Source organism: Abramis brama (assembly GCF_963993115.1).
Source record: "Abramis brama genome assembly, chromosome: 24".
NCBI lineage: Eukaryota > Metazoa > Chordata > Actinopteri > Cypriniformes > Leuciscidae > Abramis > Abramis brama.
The window spans coordinates 17413853-17433362 of record NC_139986.1 but is presented as its reverse complement, the minus strand read 5'-3'; the positions used below and the strand labels follow the sequence as shown (position 1 = coordinate 17433362).

The 19510-nt window shown below is 37.5% G+C and overlaps 1 protein-coding gene across 1 annotated transcript; it reads right to left on the bottom strand.

Annotated features, from left to right (window-relative positions):
* Positions 1-737: 737 nt before the first annotated feature.
* Positions 738-19291, bottom strand: drd3 (dopamine receptor D3). Its single transcript, XM_084103412.1, has 8 exons — positions 18675-19291; positions 17535-17835; positions 13461-13573; positions 12151-12287; positions 8769-8959; positions 7467-7538; positions 3914-4271; positions 738-1618 (listed from the first exon to the last, which is right to left on the bottom strand). The coding sequence occupies exons 1-8, from the start codon at positions 18683-18685 to the stop codon at positions 1422-1424; spliced, it is 1380 nt and encodes a 459-aa protein (XP_083959538.1). The 5' UTR covers positions 18686-19291; the 3' UTR covers positions 738-1421.
* Positions 19292-19510: the final 219 nt, after the last annotated feature.

Here is a 19510-nt window from a genome sequence, read left to right as displayed (position 1 = left end):
AGTCCTGGCACATTTCTTTTCTTAGGCATGAATAAGATATGAGGGTAGATGAAAAATCACTTTTAAATTACTTCAATACTATGTAAGATATAGTGCAAGATGTTTTTTTTCCTAGTAGTACAGGTTTTGTTGGTATGGTAAAGACTTATGAGATTTGAATAACTGCATATACAAATACACAGTTATCCATATTATAGTTACCACTATATTCAACAAGGATGCATTAAATTAATCAAAAGTGACAGTAAATACTTTAATTGTTACAACAACAACAAAAATCAAATAAATGCTGTTCTTTTGAACTTTCTATTTATCAAAGAATCATTAAAAATGCATCACGGTTTCCACATATAATACTAAGCAGTTCAACAAAATTAATAATAAAAAATGTTTCTTGAGCAGCAAATCATCATATTAGAATAATTTCTGAAGGATCATGAGACACTGAAGACTGGAGTAATGATACTGAAAATTCCGTAAAATAGATTAAAATAGAAACGTTATTTTAAATTACAATAATTTAAAATAATTTTTATGGATTTTTTTTATCCAATAAATACAGCCTTGTTGAGCATAAGAGACTTAAAACATAAAAATCTTACTGACCCCATACAAATGAAACATTAGTGTATGTGTATTTGTATTTATGTATAGTTAGTTATATTATTTATTATCACAAATCAAATGCAAAATGGGCATAATGCTTCTGTGTATATATTTCAGATGACACCAGGGCTCATGGAGATTCAATGTAGCTTTAATTCACAGCACAAAACCATATTTCATCCATAACAATCATGACCATCTCTTCTTCATTCTCTCCTGATATGCAGTTGGATCACGACACCGACCGGCCTTAGAGGGGAGAAACCATTAAAGGTACAACACAGTCTTCGATCTTTTACCTATACTTCACGCTCCTTTGGTCCACCTGCTTTATGTTCCCTTTGACAAATCACTAGCCTTTGCTGCCACATAAATTGTTTTCTTAGCTGTTTTACAACTGAAGAGTTTCAGTTGTAAAACAGAAGAGTTTCAGTTTCAGGCAAAACTCAACTCAGCTAAATTCAATCATGCAATCGCATGATGACCTCAGAATTCGCCTGTATGCGAGAAGGTGTTGAGATGGAGATAAAGGTCTAGAATATATTCTAGGCTTTTTTTATTTGATGCAAAGCCGCAGTTGGAACTCCAGATTGGTCCATCCTCTAAAAGTGAACTATAGAATTTGGATGAATGCTAATCCACCAATTGCAAGCGTAATGTACTTTGTAGCGAAAGTAAAATAACCTTGAACACATTCAGATTATTCAAGGCCTTTATTCATATCCTCTGCATATATGGCAGTTTGCATCCAAAACTGGAATCCATAATGTCTGGAAGCTGCATTGAGCATTATAATGGGAGTGGAGCCAATGGTTTTAGCAGCTCAGGATTTTAATAAAGGCTCTGCGGAACTCAGTGTTGAACGTGGTGTAGATGATTGGATTGAGAGCGCTGTTGACGTAGCCGAGCCAAGTGAAGGCGCTGTAGACCTCAGGAGGAACATGGCAAGCTCTGCAGTGAGTGTTTAGGATGTGGGTCACAAAGAAGGGAAGCCAGCAAATAAGAAAAACCCCTGCGAGACAAAAAAGAAAAGAAAAGCATTCTTCAGTGGAATACAAAAGTGGAAATTGAGGAGGGTGCTGGTCGATCTTTTCCATGCACCAGAAATATCATAAATGTGCCTATCACTTTATTCCTAAGTCTTTTGAAACCAGTGCAAAGCTTCGTGTGAAAAACATACAGAGCCCCTAAAGGGACATGGTGAAGGGAAAAAATATGAGGAGGAAAAAAAAATTTGTCAGTGCTTTTGAGAGCTTTTCAATGCTCTCCCAAATGCGTTCCCCAGAGAGATTTTGCATTCGTTGGTAAACCTTATGAGCTCTTTATGCGAGCGAACGCAAGATTTCTCGGGGGAACGCAAAACATTTGCGAGAGAAAGCAAAAGCATTGACTTATTATTTTTCCTCCCATCTCATATTTTTCTTCCACCTCCATGTCCCTTTAGGGGCTCCGTGAAAACAGACCACGTTTAGGTATGTTAAGAATTCATGAAATAGGTAGCGATTCACTTTTATTTTTAACTAAAACTATTAAAAATCATTTACGGTATTTAAAATAAATATGAAATAGATTGTCAATATTTTTGAGTTCTCACTGACTCAATGAACCGGTTGCAGTGGCAAACTGTATCAGTATATAATGACTTGTGAATTTTGGTCTGTTGCTCACATAAAACTATTCAATAACTTCAGCAGATTTTTGTGATGCTTTTTTGCCCAGAAGAAATAAAGCCTTTTTGGGTGAACTACTCATCAAACCTCTAATTATAAAGTCTTTTTACATGTAGGAATTTTTGCAAATGACAAATAGCTTTGTTGAACTGACCACAGGCAAAATGGTCATGTGACAACCCTGACCAATTGAGGCAGCTGAGCCATTCACTTGATCTAAGACATCTGTCTCCATGAGTGTGATTTAATTTCCTCCTCAATTAAGCAGACATCTCAGATTACCATCACTGTCATTTATCACTTTACAGAACGCTGACTCATGGGTCATCAGTTGACACTAATAGAGCCTAATTGGTTGTCTGGTACTTGATGTTTTATAAAACTAAATGTTGGAGACTTACTGTAGTCTGTAGGTGTTGTATAAAGCTACTGGCATTCAGAGTCCTCACTATTCCCCAGGTTGCAATCTGACAAACTGTTGCACATGCCAGGCACAGACTGACTGAGCTCCATGGAGCGACTCTGCAACCCACTTTCAAAATGTCAAATGAAAAACAAAGTGAATCATTGTTTGAAAAAATAGTACGGTGGTATGTGCTCGGGTTGAGTGGGTGGAATTGTCAGGACACCCAATACGAAAGGAAAACAATTTTGAAATAGTGAAGCTAAAAATCGCGAAAATCAATTTGCTGAAAGCAATCAGCAAGATGATGAATTTCCTAAATTACGTGTCCGTCCCCCACCACTTCCTCTCACTTCTGCTGCTGTCTGTCTCAACGTCCGTGAAAAAGTCTCCTCATCTGCTAGACGTGAAGGAGGGATTCATATCAGTGTTGATAATGACGTACGACAGAGGTCGAGTTAATCAAGTCAATGAAATAACAAAATAAAATGCAACCAAATGCTACCTTCACCTGGGATTCATTCACTGGATAAAATGCTCTTTCTATTCATCAAAGAATCCTGATTTATATATTAAGCAGCACGACTGTTTTTAACATTGACGATAATAAGAGATGTTTCTTGAGCACCAAATCAACATATTAAACTGATATCTGAAGGATCACATGACACTGAAGACTGGAGTAATGATACTGAAAATTCTAATTTGCCAACATTTTAAAATATATTAAAGTAGAAAACTTACTTTAAATTGTAGTAATATTTTACAATGATACTGTTTTTACTGTATTTTTTATCAAATAAATGCAGCCTTGGTGACCATGAGAAAAAAACATTAAAAAACCTTACCAACCCCAACATTTTTAATGGTATTTAAGCGAGCTCTTCATGTGTATCCTTGACCTTTTAATTTTAAGTGATAATTCGTTGCAATGTATTCTATAATACATATATGATCTTGCCAAGGCCACCAAGGGAAAACATATGTGTTTAACCTTCCAAATGATGTACACAAATGGCTTTGGGCCAAATCAAGATGTAACAAGGTGAATGTAAAGTGAGACCATTTTCAAGTTAAATTGAGTCACTGTTGTTATGATGCTCGGAGCGACAAATGGAAGTAAAAAAACAACAACAATGACATTTTATTATGCAAATAACTGCAAAATGAAAAACCAAACCCTGTGGAGTCTGGAATAATGGAGTCTGGATTTTGTACATGAATCACATCTCACCCAGAACGATGGCCAGCATCTGTGTGGCTTTCTTTTCCTTGGAGTGCATACTTCTACACCGGACCTGACTGGGACACACCATGACGCTGCCGGGCGGACGCAGTGTGGTGTGTGTCCGCCCGTTTGACAACTTCTTCACCTCACAACTCCTAACTGCCACCTGCTCCTCGTCCCCACCTCCCTCTTCCAATTGGTTTCCATCTTGCTCAGTGCGAGCAAAGGACGCCTGGCTAATACTGCAGTAGTTGAGCGTGATCACAGGGGGCAGCAGTGAGTTTTCGGCAGGGGCGGTTTGAGGCCTCTTACGCCGCAGGCAGCTGGAGAGGAGCCGCGGACGCATCACCTGCTCCGTGCTTTCCTGAACACATAGGGAGATGAAATGTAAGCATGCAAACTTCAAGGTGTGCTAAACATCTTTATAATTGCTAGCATGTCTGTACTATAATTGATTAGCACAAGGAGGTATGCTGTCCTCATTTCCTCGAATAGAATGATATCGTCTCAAGGACTACTGAGTATTTTTGTTATCAATGCAAAGCTGATTTCACACCGCCTTACACATTGCAGTAGTTTTGGATCACTTTTATTTTTGATTGCAATTCCTTAAGAAAGGGCAATGAGCCAGTAACCTTCAGGTTGTTTTTACAGCCATATTTTATTCAATTCTCTCATGTACTTTCCTATAACACAGCATTGGCATTAAATATTGAGTAATATACTACTTTTTTTATTAGACTTTTTAAATGTTTAAAAGGCTTTTTGAGTTTCAGTCCCAGTGGATAGAAAGTCTTTCAGCTGATTTGTGTTATGGACAGTTATATTAACTGGACTAGTTGAAAAACATAAAAAACTGGTTGAAGAACTTGTTGAACAAATCTTTATCCTTAAATATCTTTGTGTTTGTGGCCATTTGTCTGTCTTAAATCAACAAAACACACAGCAAAATATGTTTCTTAATCAGTATTTTGTCTTGTTTTCTAGTAAAAATATTAACACCTCTCTAAAACAAGATAAATTGACCAGATATATCATAAATTTTTCCTAATAAATTAGGTTTATTGAATTTTTCACATCCTAATGATAAATAGTTTTTGTTTTAAGCATACATGTAACAAATGTAGTCACTTTTAGGCATTTTTTTCTGAATATAAAACTTTTTAATATTTAAAGTAAATTTATATTATTTTATTATTTCATTATAAATTATATTATTCTATTATATATTTTTAATAGGGCTGTCAAGCGATTATATTTTTAAAATCTAATTAATTACATGATGTGCCAATTAATTAATCTAATAATCATAAATTATTCACACATCAAATTTGGCTGAGAAATTATTCCTAAAAGATAATTTCAAGCCATTGTTGTGTTAAATGAGAACAGCATTAAATAGACATTACAAAAAGTAGCTTTATTATTTAATTAACATTTTTACTCTTACTTTTTACTTTTAACATTTTACTAACATGATTATGGACTTTCAGTTTGTTTAATTAGTTATTTCGTTCACCTGTTGTCATTTAATTAGTTAACTTGTCCAGCTGTTCCTTTTTATTTCCATAATTTTTTCTTTTGTATAAATAGCCTACTTCTTGTTTGGTTCAATTTGAGGTCGATCATTCTATGTTAGTCGTGTTTAAGTTATCCGCTTTCTTCCTGAGTATCTGAGTTTCCCATTAAAGCGATGTTTTGTGAAATCATCTGTTTCAAGTCTCTTTGAATTCTAAGACTCGTGATAATTACACAAACTTTTAGTCTACAACGGCCATATTTTCTTTCTTTTTTTTCAGAAGGTGCATCTGAATTGCTATGTAGATTTATCAACCCGATCTCACAGCATATTGTACGGATTTTACGAGGTGGCTAATTCGTACGAATTCAAATGACCTCACTCGTAAGAATTTGTATGATTTTTTGCTAAATCGTACATATTTTACGAGTTGCCCAGTTCGTATGAATTTGTACGAATGACCAAGTCCCTAAACCTACCCATCACTGACATCACTGAATTTTAGACAAATCTGATGAATTCGTACAATCGTACTCACTCGTTCGAATTGGCCGTGAGATAGCATTGGATTTATAGACCAAAACTGTTTGGACTGTTACAAACATTCTTTAAAATATCATCTTTTCTGTTCCACAAAAGAATAAAATTATACAATTTTAAAACAACTTAAGGGTGAGAATAAACAATTTTGGGGCAAACTACGATATTATTATTAATGAAATGAGACTCTAAATAAGAAACTAAAACTGCCAGTAGGTGGCGGTAAATGTCTAAATGAGTAGGTCTAAGTCATTGAGTCATTCATTCGATTCGTTCAAACAGATTCATTCAGGAATGAAGTAGGCTATAAATGGTTCTCTTTGGGTGCTTCTCAATTCTTATTTGTGCATCCTCGTTTCCTTTCCTCGTGCCTCAGCTCCACTCCCCCTGTAGGATACAAGGGAAGATTGCAAGGAAAGAAAATGAGGACGGAGGAATCGAATGAAAGCTTTTTTATACATTGGAATACTTGATCACTCGAGCGTCACTTCATAGCGTCATCAGCAGCGCTCAAAGGATCTGCCCTTATGTTGTTAAAGTTTGGTTATTTAAGAAATTCATAATCAATATTAATAAAGCAAGATACCCTGTTGAAATATGTGAGATGTGTGGTTTATATGAACTTCAAAGGTAAAGTATAAATTAAAATGTTTGTGACCAATGTGAAGGGGGAGGAGAATTTATACGTGCGTCACGTTTAGTCGATAAAACTCTTCCACAAAAGGCCGTGTATCCTCGCTTATGACTCGCGGAAGCCTCCTCACTCCTCGACCCTTTCCTCCTCGCGGTGCACTTAGAGAATTGAGATGTTCTTCAAGATGGCTGAGCTCGATTGGTTTCCGGGTCATAGGATGGAGGACGGAGGGACGAGGAGGGACACTGAGAAGCACCCTTTATGAATGGGCCATTGAATCGTTGGTTCACCCAATTGATTCGATCAAAAAGCGAATACATTCAGAAACAAAACACTGCTGGTTCTGCTTTGGCTTTAGCAGGTAATATTTTTGTTGGCAAAATTGAGCAAAAACAGACAATATTGTGTCTAAAACATAACACAATATTTACTCCTTATTTATTGAACTATTAAAATCAACATCACATTTGCACTTGTGCTATTCGGAACAAAAGCACCCGAATTGACAGCATTTCCTATGGCTCTCTACTAAAGCTTGTTACTCCTTAACTTTGAAGTGACTCTTGTGGATACAGTTTCAACAAACAGAAGTGCCAGTAAAGGGAGTAAAGCACCAGGCAGAACAACTTGGGGGCCAAACGTCAGAGCCACAAATTTCCAGTTCATAGCTTACAGCCAGCAGGGATAAGTCGACAGAAACACACCCGCTATGCTAAATCAGGAAGGAGAATGCTGCCAGCAATCTCAAAATACCTTGTAGGATTTCTTCACAGAGTCTTTTGCTCTGAGAAGGCTCATTTCATGCAAGATTAGAGTAAACACACACATTTCTATACACGCATGCAGGCACACAATGGTATACGCACATTTATCACATTGATCCTGATGGGGGAAAGGTCTCTTTTCTCTTTGTGAGTGCCATCTTGTAAACACGTCTCCTGTGGAGAGATGTTAAAGAGTCAGCGGGTGGAAAACAAAGGCAATGCAAAAGCATGCAAAACAAATTTGAGAAGCAGCTTTATAAATGTAAAAAGACAGGAAAAGATGCCTGAAGCAAGGCAGGGAAAATGAAGTAGGGCACTATGGAAAAAGAATCAGAAAAATCAGTTTTCACCGGATTCCAATAGTAGGCTGTGACGCTTCACTAAAGCTCATTATATGACTGGAATGGATCATCTATTTTATATTTCATCCATATTTCAGTCACTGACAACAATTTTAATTAGTTTTAGTTCACAATAACAACCGCAACCTTGAAACTATTTGAACATTGGTACTGTCCGCCTGTTTAATTATAAGTTATGCCTATAAAGTCCATGAACCTATTTTTTTTTAAATAACCTTGGAACCCATTAACATTTTTCATATGAAAAAAGAGAGACATTTTTCAAGTTTGTCCAGTGTTTGTCTTCCAAACATTCTTTTGTGTCCCACAGAAAGTCATAAGTTTGGAACTGCTGTACATCGGGGTGAGTAAATTACAGAACTTTCATTTTTGAGAGAACTATTTCTTTAATAAAAAATAAAAAAACTGAAAGCTGATTGTTTAATTTAAAATCTTAATGGTACAAAATCAATCAAGTTTTATTCATAGCTCAAATACTTTAAGTCTATGCTTGGACGTAATTTTCTTCATTAAAATTAGAAAGGACAGGGAAAAAAGATGATAACAGTCTTTTTAACAGGAAGAAAAATATTCAGGGCAGTCTACAAAGCCTTTTCTCCATATCAAATTTTGCTCCAGTTAGCTGGAACTAAATCTTGCAATAAAATTCCTAGGGCGCGCAGCAGAATGGCTTTGCTGGAACTTTTCCAAAGACCTGATGTGCATCTCACTTTCATATGAAGCCAATGATGCAAAGGTCCTATCTGCTGATCTGGAATGTTGTTTCACTGAATAAAACAACCCAGTAATGTTTCCTAACAAAGACAGACTGGATTCCAAGCTTCTTTGAATTTAAGTGAAATGTAATGCGGTGTTTCGATCCAAGATAGCCAGAGTTGGAGCTTAAATGCATTTCCAATCTATACTTACCACCGGTAACAGATACTTCTAGTCATTATGCACTGTTATTGGTGGATTATGTGTGTTTTAAGTAGAGTAGAGAATCCAAAACAGCTTGAGGAGATTATGTGTAGATGTGAAATGTGAGAAAATCTACTCTTACCGCTGATGGTGGCGCGGATGCTGGCTGAACTTTGCCACCTTGACGGAAGGTGATTCTCTTCCGTCTTCGTCTGAGAAAGATGTAGATGCGGACGTAGACCAGAAGGGTCACCACGAACGGCAAGTAAAACGACACCACGGAGGAGTAGATCACAAAATCGGGATTTGAAATCGAGCACACTGCAGGGTCATCTGCAAGAAACACATGCGACACATCATTACTGCAAAGTGCGACTGTCACGATTATGTTCTGTTTAGTTGTTCCTGTCATGTTTGTATGAGTTATCGTTAGTTTCTATGGTTAATGATTAGTTAATATTTGACCGGCTGTTCCTGTTTAGTTCCTTCATTTTACTACGTGTATATGTTTTCCCTGTTCTTGTCAGCCCTTGGTCGGTTATTGTTTGTGTGAATGTTACTCTTGAGTTTGCTTGTAAAGACTGTGTATTTCATCATATCCTTTGTTGTGCGCTTTTTACAGCCACCATTCCATGACAGAATAACCGACCACTTGAAAACGAGTAAAAAGAAAAAAACTATGGAATCAACAGCACTGCGTTCCCCCCCCCCCCACCCCCCTCCGGAATATGTTGGGGTATTTGAGCTGGATGCTACGACATGGCGGCCTCTCCCTCACAGCCTGCGAAACCAATGCAGCCACAGAGGTTGTCCCAGAACCAGAGCCGGATTACATCAAAGCCCCAGAGTCTACACATGCCGATCAGTCCATCTCAGAGCCAGGAGCGGATCTAAACCTTATAGATCTGTGGTCCTCGGATCAAGTCCCCACCCTCGAATCCTCGTCTTCCTCGCCGTTCCTGTCCGGAGATAATCTTCTTCCGCCGATGTTCCCACCTGATTTCCTGGTCCCATCTCCTCTGCTGGTTATGGCCAGTTCCCTGGATCCGTCGGCACCACTGGTGTCGTCTAGTTCCTCGGCTCTGCCCCTGCCGCTAGCTCCTTGCGGTTCGTCAGCTTCGCATCTGGCTTCTCCTCCACCAGCTCGGCATGAGGCCGAGTCCTCGTCTCCACCTTGGCCTGTCAGCCCGTCGGCTGCATCCCAGCTCTGCGTTCCTCATCTCTACCATTGCCTGTCTGCCCTAGGACTCCTCTGGGCTCCCTCCCGGTCGGTCGGCGCACAGCTTCCGCTATGGACTTCCAGGTCTCAGCCTGTGCCTTGACCCTTCATCCCTTCGGCTCCACCAGGCTTCTCCTTCCCTCTGGCTTCTCCATCGTATTTGATTGCTCCATCGCCGCCCTGATCAGCTGAGTCCTTGTCTCCGCGAGCCAGCAGCTTCACCTTGGGCTTCCGAGCCGTGGATGTTGCCCTGGTCCTTCAGCCTCTCTGCTCCGCCGCCCAGCTCTGCAGCCAAAGTTCCACCCTGGCTCCTCCCACTGTCGGCTCCACCATGGTGTTTGTCTCCGACTTCTCCTGGTCATCCCTGTCCATCACCAGCTCCACACCCACCTCCAAAGCCCCCTCCCTCCTCTATTGGACATTATACGTTGCGAGGACGCTCCTTTCCGAGGGAGGCGTAATGTCACGATTATGTTCTGTTTAGTTGTTCCTGTCATGTCTGTACAAGTTCTCGTTAGTTTCTATGGTTACTGATTAGTTCATCTTTGTCCAGCTGTTCCTGTTTAGTTTCCTCAATTACTATGTGTATATATTCTTCCTGTTCTGTTCAGCCCTTTTTATTGTTTGTGTTGGACGTGAACGTTCCACCATTCCGTGATAGCGACGCAACAGTAGATACATTTTGAATTTTGTTGTGATTCTTTTGTTTGCTGTTATTGTAAAATATTCCATTGTATAGCAATGTAATTAAGATTGAATATCACAGATATGAAATAATAAATTGTGTGGATGTATGCAATGATGCCAGCTGTGTCAGTATAATCAATACTCTTATCAGCAGTAATCGGCGACGTATAAAATTGTTTCTGCGCCAACATAATTAGACCCTCAAAGTCCTTCCCTCCCATCTGCAGTACATGCAGCCCAAGCAGAACAAATCGCATGCATATCTAGGAGGCTTGCGTGTGTGTGAGAGATGACATTCATTATATCCCACCGTGAAACTAATTAACTGATTACTCTAATTAAATGGATGATTCATTTCTTTGCAAACTAATTTATTGACATCTGATGGAAGCGTGTAAAGTAGGTGACTTACAGTCAAGCTACCCTTTTAAAAAATAGATACAAACTATTAAAGACAAGATGCAAACTAGACTAAAGCTATTTAAAAACTCCATGAACTTAAAATTTGAGTTAAAGTTGTTTTGAGTTCATGGAAATGACACTACTACTAAGATTTTTTTTTAATGTATTTAAACTCTTATGCTCACCAATTAAGGCTGCATTTGATCAAAAATACAATAAAAACAGTAATATTGTGAAGTATTATTACAATTGAAAATATTTTTTTATTTTAGTATATTTAAAAAATATATTGGAATGATTCTGAAGGATCATGTGACACTGAAGATTGGAGTAATGGCTGCTGAAAATTCAGCTTTGCCATAAATTACATTTTAATATATATTTAAATAGAAAACTGCTGTTCAATATTACTGCTTTTACTGTAATTTTGATCAAATAAATGCAGCCTTAGTGAGCATAAATGACTTTTTTTAGATTCAGATTTTTGTCCAATCAAATGCTCACAAGTACTAACAAGTAGCAAATGGCTGAGGTAACTATTGGCTATTACAGAACATATTCCTTCATTATGTTGTCTTCCTTCCTTCCTTCCTTCCTGTCTCAATAAATCAAGGATAAAAGTGCATTTGTCAGCTAATATCGTGTATATATAGCCTACCATAGAAACGTGAAAAAATTATCTACAAATACTGAGGCCACAAACTTCACTGTAAAAAATTACATGATCAATGAGCAAATGTTTTTACATTGCTTTAACTCATCAAAATAAGTTAAGCAATTTTTTTTTTTTTATAAGATATACAAGATTAAACATTTTAAGTCAGTTTAATGTAATTTAAGTTGAAATTACTTAAACATTCAAGTTGATTGAACTTAATTTAACTTTTTTTTTTTTTTTTTTTTAACAGTGTTTGCAAAACACAAATTTATGCCACTGCCAATACTTTTGGCCACAGCTATATTTAGCCAACAACATTTGTTATGAATTAGGCCTGTACAAGATTTCATCCCTGCAAGCAATGGAAGCAATGATTTCACACTATTGGACAAGTGCAGTGGTTCTCAACTGGTTTTGCTTCAGGAAGCAGATTGTATTGGGCAAGCTAACTATGCACAATAATATGGTCATTTGCATTTGTTTGCATTTTATTTAGCATTATTAATTAGAGCACCAATGACCCTTGAGTCACAGCCCACCAGTTGACCTGGAGCTCACCTGTAGTGTTGAATCCAAACAGTAGAGGGCAGGAGACTGCAAAGGCGAGGACCCAAACTGTGGCAATCATAACTGAAACCCTTTTGCGGGAGCTGTGAGTGGTGTTGTATAGCACGGGCATCACCACAGCCGTATACCTTTACAGAAGGAAGAATTAATCTCATAGAAGTCTTGGGAATACTGATCAGGAAAAGGTCACACTCACTGAAGCACGAAAGTGTGAGTTATGAGATTAAATGAAAACCTTTAAATGACCCCACAAAATATTTTTGAATATACATCCGTTCTGATATGAAAGAAAAGATCAAAGTCAATTTCAGATAAACTTTCACTGCAATGCTTGTTTTCTGGATCTGCCATGAAGCGTTAAAAAGAAAATATCGGATTAAAAATTAATAAGTCAGGACGAAAGAGAACATGCAACATCTTTGCAATGAAGAGAGATTAATTATGCTCAACCCCTATCAGCAGGATGATATGCAATTGTATTAGCTTTTCGTGATAGTTTTTTTTAATATCTGCAGCAGCACACTGCTTTTATAAGTAGAATACCAGAGGAAAGAGGGGGGAGAACCAGGCTAGTCTGAAAGGCATAATCAACCTAAATATATGCCTTTCTCTCCCCCTGGCTGAATACATTTCCCTGCACTCTGTATCATACCACTTTTTGTCTTTTCTACTGAATCGTTTTCTCACAGCCTTTCCATTTCGTCCTATTTGATCAGGCCATTACACCCCCCACCCCACCCCCACCCCCAAAACTAATTAAACTTCTATATGTATTCACACTCATGCCATGCAGTCAAAATTAAAACATAGGCCCCTACCTGCTCTATCTATGAAGGTGTTAATGACGCACCTGTCACTGCAGGGATTTGCTGATACCATATTAAAGGAATATTTTGGGGTTGAAAGCTCGAACAGCATTTGTTGATAATCACAAAAATGAATATTCACTTTCTCCTCTTTGTTTGCCGGGTGTATCTCACCTCATGGCGAGATCGCTCACCGCCTCTCCTCTGGAGCGATCCAGTATTTGATTACATTTGAATGTTAATCTTTGATGTTGTTTATTATCTTATGTGTAATTGTTGTTCGTTTGACTTTCCTATTAAAACTTTATGGCGTGATTGGACGTCAAAAATGCAATCAATCGTCTGTGATTTTTTATATGTTCGGTCCTTACCTTTTGTCGGTTTTAAACGAGCTAAAGTTGGTTAAGGGCCGTAATATATTATTCACAAAACCTGGAATATTCTTTTAATAAAGAAAAAAAAAAATGAAGTATACATTTATTTTTATCCCCCTACCTGTCGATGCTGATGGCACACAGGTTGAGAATGCTTGCAGTGCACATCATCACATCCAGGGTTACAAAGACATTGCAATACAAGCGACTGAAGAGCCAATCTCCGCCAACCACCTGCACAGGTACAACATGGTCATATTAAGGGACTAGATGCACAAAAAAATTGAAAGGAAAAGGATATACATATAAAATATGTCTAACTAAGCGATTTCTAGCCACACTGCCTCACTGATTCTCCAATGCGAGTAAGGAGAGAACTCTTTTTGAGAATATCAGTTTTTTTTTCCAAACTCCCTTTGCAAATAATGAGTGCTCCATTAGTCAAACAGACTCTTGGTCCATCTCTACGACGATATAGTGTCCATCCGGGTGGCAAGAGAGATAATAAAGCTCCGGCAGAGATGAATGGGCTGCATGCTCCTGAATCATGCTAGGTATGTGTAGAACGTCACGACAGGAAGAATCGTCTTTTCTCCCTTACTGGCACTAATCAAGAGCGGCACAATGCCTCCTACTGCAACCATTCACAAGATGTGCTGCCAAATTTAATCGAGTAGGAATGCAGTCTGAATGAATGTTTTTAACTGTGAACCACCAAACCCAGGGAAGAGTGAAGGGAATTTGATATTACACTGTGAAAATTATAGTGTAGTTGCTGTAACTGTAAAATTAATCAGGTTGATTTAGTCATACTAAATAATATTTAAACAAAAGGTGTAACGTTTGTCAATTAAAGGGATTTGCCAATTTCATTTGGGTCCCAAAAATGAAAATGTTGTCTTAATTTACTCACCCTCAATTTGTTCCAAACCTGTATGAATTTCTTTTTTCTGCTGAACACAAAAGAAGATATTTTAAAGAATATGGGTAACCAGACAGTGGACGGTATTGACTTTCATAGTAGGAATACTAAGTCAATGGCACAGTCAACTCTCTGGTTACCAACATTCTTCAAAGTATCTTCTTTTGTGTTCAACAGAAGAAAGAAATTCATGCAGGTTTGAAACAACTTGATGGTGAGTAAATGATGACCGAATTTTCATTTTGGGGTGAATTATACCTTTAATTTAACATTTAATGTTAAAATATTTTATACTAATTAACAACTCTTTACTGTGTAGATCAAATGCTTAATGGATTGTAGCTCTGAAAGTAAAACTGTTAATGTTTCTGATGGATTAAAGAGTTTAACCCTTTGACCATAGCAAAGGGTAACTAATTATTGATGACTTAGAGGACATATTGAATGAAGTATGACTTGACAGATTTGAGAACCATTATCTGATAATATTGATTTAAGTCTCGTTTCTTGTGTCAATGTCAAGTAATCAACTATTGATGTAAGAAAATAATTGGAAGTCTTAACTGATTATAGCACAGATTTGTGTCCCTTAAGACATGGAGACAGTGGGAATTAAATTGTAAGATTTTTTTGTTTTAATTATTTTTTAATTACTTTTAATTAATTGTTTGGCGAATTTTCATGGACAAAATGCAGTCATTTCAACAGGAATCCTCACAATCTGGAATTTCTCTTGAGGACGTAAGATTTCCCCAAGCAGATTTCACAACGATTCACCGTGTTGACCAACATAAAGCTGCTTGGTTTGAAAGTGACTTCTGTGTGAGCTTAATGCCCAAACTTCTGTGTGAGCTTCACATCGCTACACTATTGCCAATAGACAATTGTCCTGGTTTTGCCAATGAAATTTCACGAATGTGACGGCACCATAACATGGCTTTGTCCATTCAATCATTATGTGTAAGGCACAAAGTGATGGTGATGAAAAAACAGTTTTTAAAGTACTTTAACTTTTCCAGTACAGAGTTTCCCACGTTCAGTGGATCTCAATAACTACATATGTATTTTTAATTTCTGAGTTGAGGGAATGAATCGGTTCATCCTAAACAGCCCTCTGTCTCATATGCAACATTGGGAAGTCTGGTTCATTCTAGTGAATCGGCTCATCCTAAATGTTCATGTCTCATGTAACGCTGGAAAGTCAGATTCATTCTAGTGAATCAGTTTGTTCGGATGGTTCATGTAAATGAACAGATTAAAAACATTATTCACAGATTTGAGTCCCTGGAATATGTTTTCAACTCGCTGTAAATTTACCTGTTCAAGATTGACACTGTCACCCAAATTGACATTATTCACTCACTTGATCAAAAAACTGCTTAAAAGAATAGTTAATTTCCACAAACAATGCCTACAAGAAATTCCCCAAGAAATTCCAATCTATTTCCTTGCACATGCCATTAAGTTACCAGGCAATACTTAAAAACACCTTATCTAATTTATTTGTTGAGTTTCTTTTAATTAGGGGTTCAAGCACTTTGCACTGAAACCCTATTATAATTGTTAGAATTTCTCCCCTAAAAGTGATCGGACAGACCAAACCATCGTAGAGACTTGAAACTTTTGAGGGATGGTAGGACCCACCCTATTCGCTAAATTTTCTGGTATTTGGGATTTTTCTAAAAAACTATTGCAAACTTGTCCAGTGCAGAAAGATTCTCTGGAGTCTGTTTGTCAATAATTATTTTTTTTTAAAAAGGCAAAATTTCACATCCACGACAGGATGCCAAAACGTTTGAAGTGGGTGTGGACACTTTTACTAAAATAGCTAAACCTGTGGTTGATTGTGGTTAAACTTTTCTAACTTTAGTTAGTGTGTAATGTTGCTGTTTGAGCATAAACAACATCTGCAAAGTTGCAATGCTCAAAGTTCAAAGCAAAGGGAGATATTTGCTTTTAAAGAAATTGCTTTTTAAGGACTACAACAAACGGCTGGTAGGGACCATAGATATCCATATAAGGCTAGATGTTTTAAGGTGGAGTCACTTCCGGCATCACCGGCGGCCATCTTGCCACAGGGAAGCTGTGAATTAAGGTGAGTGATCAGCACGCACACAAATCTTCTTATCTCGCTGAAATCTTGACGGATTTACAAACGGTTTGGTTTCTTACAAACGTTATTAACGTGGCTATAATTCTTTCATATGGAAGTCCATTGTTATAATTATTCATATGTATGCAGTGTCATAACTACATCTCTGATGTTTATAACAAACCAAACCGTTTGAAAATCGGTAGAAAATTGAGCAAGTTATGGTTATTTAAAAGTACATGCACCATGTTACGAGTGAGCGAGCTCCCTGTGGCAAGATGGCCGCCGTGTGCGGACGTCGACCTCCATTGGCCAGCAGCGCGGACGAGACATCTAGCCTTTATTATATGATATCTATGGTAGGGACTACATGACATTCCTCCATGGTTAGTGACATCACCAACCCTATCATTTACATAAACTCTGACCCCAGGAACGCATTTAATGGATTATCAAGACAGAATATGCTAAGCAATGACAAGAATATAACTACACATAAGCTACATAAATTCATCAACTAACCATTCAGAAATGTCATGTTGCATTCTACATGTTATCACTTCTTCTTGAGTCTATCAATCATTGTCTGAATCTGGTTTGAACATAAAAGGCTAAAAGTTTTTGAAATTTTCAGTGCATGTCTGTGTTGAGTGCAAGCTCTTGAAGCTCTGCCCTCTGTGCTGGGAGCAGCATCTCATTTGCATTTAAAGGAACAGACAAAAATGGTGCATTTTTGCTCACCCTCAAAAAGTGACACATTTAACATGCTATATAAAAATATCTGTGGGGTATTTTGAGCTAAAACTTCACATACACACTCTGGGGACATCAAAGACTTATTTTACATCTTGTGAAAAGGGCATTATACCATCCCTTTAAATATCGGAAATTATTTTAAAAACCTACTTTTGCAAACTATAGTCTTAGGTTTTGGGCTCAAAGTCGATAACTGTTAAAAAGCTTTAAAACATACATTTCCTTAATAAATTGCCTGTATTGGCTGTAAATGGTCTTTTCCATATGATCTAAGAGGTTACATGCTTGCTAAATAAAACAAAATATCTTTTTACAAATGTGCTTAAAGGCCTCGAACCCTGAAATATAGCTTGCAGCTACATTTACATTTAGTAATTGTTATTGTTAATACCAACAACAACAACCCCCCCAAAGTGTGTACTCACTTCCAAATAGACGGCCCAGGGCATAACCAGTGAAGCAACCAAGAGATCAGCAACTGCCAGACTGACCACCAGGTAGTTGGTGGTGGTCTGGAGAGCCTTCTCACGAAGCACAGCAATACACACTAGAACATTCCCAAATACAATAGCCAGGATAAGTAGGGAATAGAGCATGGCAAGGTAATTCCTCTTCCCATCTTCAACGCCTGATACCAGGCTGTAGTTTCCTCCAGAAGTTAGATAATGTTCTGACTCATTCCACAGCCATTCACTGCTGCTAAACATTGCCATGAGTGTGGAAGATCTGGGAAGAGAGAACAGTTTTTCACTTTTGGGAATCAAAAACATAGACAACATGTATTGTAGCATCTCTAGGGTGTCTATTGAGACTTGATACTCTTTGAAACCTTGCGTTTATATGCTGACATCCCTGAATGTTATATTCTGCAAAGAGACTTGGTAACACTTCACTGCTTGAGACATGACAGGCTGCTTGGTGTCTTCACAGTGCAGATTTTATACCTTTGAAACTTCTATTTATTTATTGCAGCAATAAAAAACAAGACATTGTAATATATATATAAATATATATATATATATATATATATATATATATATATATATATATATATATATATATATTGTGAAGGCTCATTTGGAGAGCCATTCTTTATAGCCTAACTTGTATTGTATTGCCACAATGTACACCTGCTCATCCAGTCTCATCCAGCTCATATTATGCAACCCTTTACATTTGGAATTCAGTAATAAATTATGGCTAATAATACAGAAAATGTATTCAAGTAAAAAATAGTCAGTCTAGATCAATGTTAAATCTTATGAAGGTCAGAGAAATATAGCTATAATAAAATTTATTATAAAAAAAATTAAATTTATTAATCTCGAAATTTAACTAAATCTTAAACATGGATGATACGTGATGTTCCAAAATGAATTGCAGATAAAAAAAAAACATCTAAAAGTTGCAATGTTGGTTCATAAAGGCACACTCATTTCCAAGGGGAAACAAATCATGGTGATAATCTGCACAAATGTTAACGCATGCATTTAATTAGTTAATGGATAACATCCATTTATGTGCTGCATTCCAGAGGCAGATTACACGATTTACAATGTGTCTACCTGTTAAGCATCTCCAGCGAAGAACCGAAACAGAACCACCTCAGAATGCACTTTCCCTGAGATTAAAGTTATCCGTCCTGTCGCTTTTCGCGCAAGCCGTTGATGCTGAGGAAGGGACTCCATCCTTAACGCGCACCGGGCGAGCGCAATATGTGAAACTTATTAAACCACAGCTCCAATAAATACTTCCACTCGTTGCTTTTGTTCACTGAATAACCAGCACCCAAATGGTTTCGCACAGAACTTGATTCGGATGGTTGGTTACAGCCGAGGGACGAGCTTCATTCCATCTCCAAGAGGTCTTTTACGCACGAAGCATCTGCTTTCGTTAGTTCAGTGCTTGATGGTAGATCAAATATATTTTGAAGTGAATCCAGGTAGGTGAAAGAATAAAACAACATCTCAAAAATCCCAATTGCAAATCATGGCATAGCTCTAACGGTATTCGCGTCCCGCTGACGATTCGAAGGATGTCTATAGCCTACACGGTTCCCTCTCAGGCTGTGATCATAACGACTGTCTGAAAATAGCAGTTACCTGTGACAGACTCAGCAAACCTGTTAACAGCACAAGAGCCACATAATAGCACATAATAGTTCACCTGATAATAGCACGTTCAAATTTATTTCTTACTGAGAAAATAATTGCGTAATTATGGGATTTTGGAGAGACTAGTGGTCGCACTTTTTACTATTGAATATTTTCAAGGTATAGGTTTATTATTGAAAGTAAATTATAGGCATTTTCTTTAGGCTTGGCAAAAAGCTATTCAATATTTTCACCGTTATTGCCCAGAGGGGAAAAAAACATACTGTTAATTAGGCATGTTGTCAATA

Excerpts from the sequence above, each read along its gene's own strand:
- drd3 (XM_084103412.1), bottom strand. Across the intron at positions 13,574-17,534 it reads CCTGGGCCGTCTATTTGGAA|GTGGTTGGCGGAGATTGGCT; the intron begins GTGAGTACACAC and ends GTACCTGTGCAG. Across the intron at positions 4,272-7,466 it reads TCAGGATCAATGTGATAAAT|GAAAGCACGGAGCAGGTGAT; the intron begins GTGCGTATACCA and ends CTATGTGTTCAG.